Source organism: Brassica oleracea, chromosome C4 (genome assembly GCF_000695525.1).
Source record: "Brassica oleracea var. oleracea cultivar TO1000 chromosome C4, BOL, whole genome shotgun sequence".
In the NCBI taxonomy this organism is placed as follows: Eukaryota; Viridiplantae; Streptophyta; class Magnoliopsida; order Brassicales; family Brassicaceae; genus Brassica; species Brassica oleracea.
The window spans coordinates 6,960,978-6,963,811 of record NC_027751.1 but is presented as its reverse complement, the minus strand read 5'-3'; the positions used below and the strand labels follow the sequence as shown (position 1 = coordinate 6,963,811).

The following is a 2,834-nucleotide window of genomic DNA, read 5'->3' as shown; positions in this document are numbered from 1 at the left end:
TTAAACATAAATGTAAATAAACAATCTATGAAAACCTTCAACCATCAAGGGAAGCAAAGAGACGCCTGAGACTATACATGTCCTCTTCACAAAAGAATCGATGCAATAGCAAAACCAAAGCACTTCCTCTACCCTCAGGATTTCTTGCAAAACAAGTTTCTAGAAAATCCCTTGCATCGGACGGCACACACTCTGGTCTCAGGTGCTTCTCCACCCAACAAAACAGACGCAAGATAACTAAACTCATCCTCAGACCATCGCTCACCCGCATACATCTCCAAATCTATGCACATATACAAAATGAAAAAACGAACCACAAAAAAAAGAACCAGAAAAAGAACATCTACAAAATGAAAAAAGAACCAGAAAAAAAGAACCAAAACATTAAAAAAAAGGTTTGGAAGTGGAAACACAAAAAATACGAGTGGATGGCTAATGTATGCATAGTTTTCAATGTATCCCATAGACTAATATAACACATAAAGGATCGAGTAAATAATGTCCGCATCGTTTTCAATGTATCCCATAGACTAATACAACACATGAAATGCACGAGTAGATGGCTAATGTATCCATTGTTTTTCTCTCTTTTTTTCTTATTAACTATTTATTTGGCTAATGTATCCCATAATATGTTTCCATTATATTTTTGCATTCGTTTGTTTCAAGATTATTATTTTCTACATATCATGTAATTTTGTGGCAGTTATTTTAAATTTCAAGAGGTGTTTTAAATACCAAAATAGCTCAATGCATATTTTTTCCTTTTAACATGTTCTTTTTTTATTACTATATTATATAATTTCATAATCTATAACCATTTTAAGCTTTTTAAAATGTTTAAATATGAATTTTATCTTTTCTTTCTCTCTCTTAAAAAATCATCACAATTGAAAAGAATTATCAATTATCTGACCATTTTAATTTTATTGAAATATTTTTTCTCGCTTTTGATTGCATCCAATTGATTTATGCGTGTTATAAAGCTGAAAACCCTATAAAAGTTTACAATTCAAGATTAAAACAACCAACATACTTAGAATCTGGTCTTTTTTAGTTATTTAATTAAAATTTGATGTAGACAACATAACCATACTTACACCCAACTTAACATAAAAGAAAATTTATACAAAAATTAAATTTTTTATAAAAACCGATCCATTAAATCCCGCCGGTAGAGCGGACCGACCCTAGTTTGCATATATAACTAGAAAGTTTAAGAAAGGACAATAAAGGCATAATTATCCCTAGTTTCTTAGGGGGGTTTTACACTAAAAGAAGTAGTGGCCCCCATAAATTTGCTAAGAGTCGGTCACAAAAGGCGTGAGTTAAAAACCGATTTTGGTCTGTTTCTTGAACTGTTCGCGGGCCCCACTGACACGTGGCGACTCGCGATTAGTTTTTTTTTTTAATTATTTTTTTTTAAATCAGCCAAAACCAAAAAAAAAAAAATTAAGAAACCCAAAAAGGGTTTCACCAATAATAATAACTCACTCGCAGAAGAGACCGAGTCTCATGTGCATGCATGCTCCGAATCTAGTGATGACTTTGATGTGTTATATTTTATTCTGAAGCAGAGAGTTTTCTATCTTTAGTAGAATATATGGCAGCGTCTACTTTCATTCTTATTCAGTGATTTAACATAGAAAACATTTATTTAATCCTGAACATTAAATTAACAAAGAAAAAACAAAGGCCAGAATTATTGTTCCACGTTTAACATCTATTTCCAACACCTTAGGGCTTCAGGCCGAAGAGCTGATTCTTTTTCTTTTTTGGCAGAAAGTTACATCGGTTTTTGTCTAATTATTCTCTTTAATTTAAGATGGCAAATTGCTTATTTTTTGTTAAACATTCTCATTCAAGACCAACCGTTGCCAATACATACAAGTACAACAGTTCCAGTTAATTTATATATTGCAAATATTAAAAGCTATAGATCTGATCATCATATACAACTTTTCTTAACACTAGTTGTGTAACCATATTTATAAAATCCATACATTGATAAAACGTATGCACGTTATGTATATATTTTTACGAAAAGGTATATGAGAACCAATATAACAAAAAAAGGTCTAGCATGCATTATGCCAAGTTTACACTCGGATGAGTACACTAGTAAAAGCTACTAAATATGTCTTGAGCGGACAGAAAAGACACTAAAACGCTATTAGAAAAGCAAAAGAAGTTATCCCAGAGAAAACAATCAAAAGTCCTTGCAGTCGTGGTTGTTGTCACGCCAGCAGACTAACAAGGCGATACAACGGCGAAGAATATAAAACTTGGCTCTTTGTTTCTTCAAGACATGACTGCACTTCTGTCCAAAAGTCTTGCAAGGCTCGCACGAGCTATTATCCTCTGGTGCCATTGATTCGTTTCTTCCCTTAGTGAGTCCGATACAATATACAAACTTTTAAAGAACAAAAAAACTGGAAGAGTTTGAAGGTTTCTGCTTATGAGCTTTGATTTTTTAGAAGAGAGACAAAGATGGGGGGTTAGTATATAGTCCTCAAGTGGAGGGGGCAAATATTATCAAAAGCTCAAAAGTATGTTTTTCACTACGTAATTGTCCAAACCAACCATACGCTGTGAATATTTACTTTGTTTATATGTTTCCTTGATAGTAAATATATTTTAACTTGTCTCAAAAATATTGGAGACATTTAAGTTGTTGTGTGCTTTTGTTTTATTCTAGCTAGTTGAGAATAAACCAAAGAAACGTAAACCAAACAAAAATACAATGAGCTCATTATCATTCCTTTAAGGTTGCAAATGTTTATTTGAATGTTACTCACCTAAATAAATATATATATATATATATATATATATAT

At 32.0% G+C, this 2,834-nt stretch overlaps 1 protein-coding gene across 1 annotated transcript; it reads right to left on the bottom strand.

Moving 5' to 3' along the window:
* Positions 1-2,209: 2,209 nt before the first annotated feature.
* Positions 2,210-2,371, bottom strand: LOC106337975. The gene has a single exon (XM_013777057.1). The coding sequence runs from the start codon at positions 2,369-2,371 to the stop codon at positions 2,210-2,212; it is 162 nt and encodes a 53-aa protein (XP_013632511.1).
* Between the last annotated feature and the right edge of the window lie 463 nt (positions 2,372-2,834).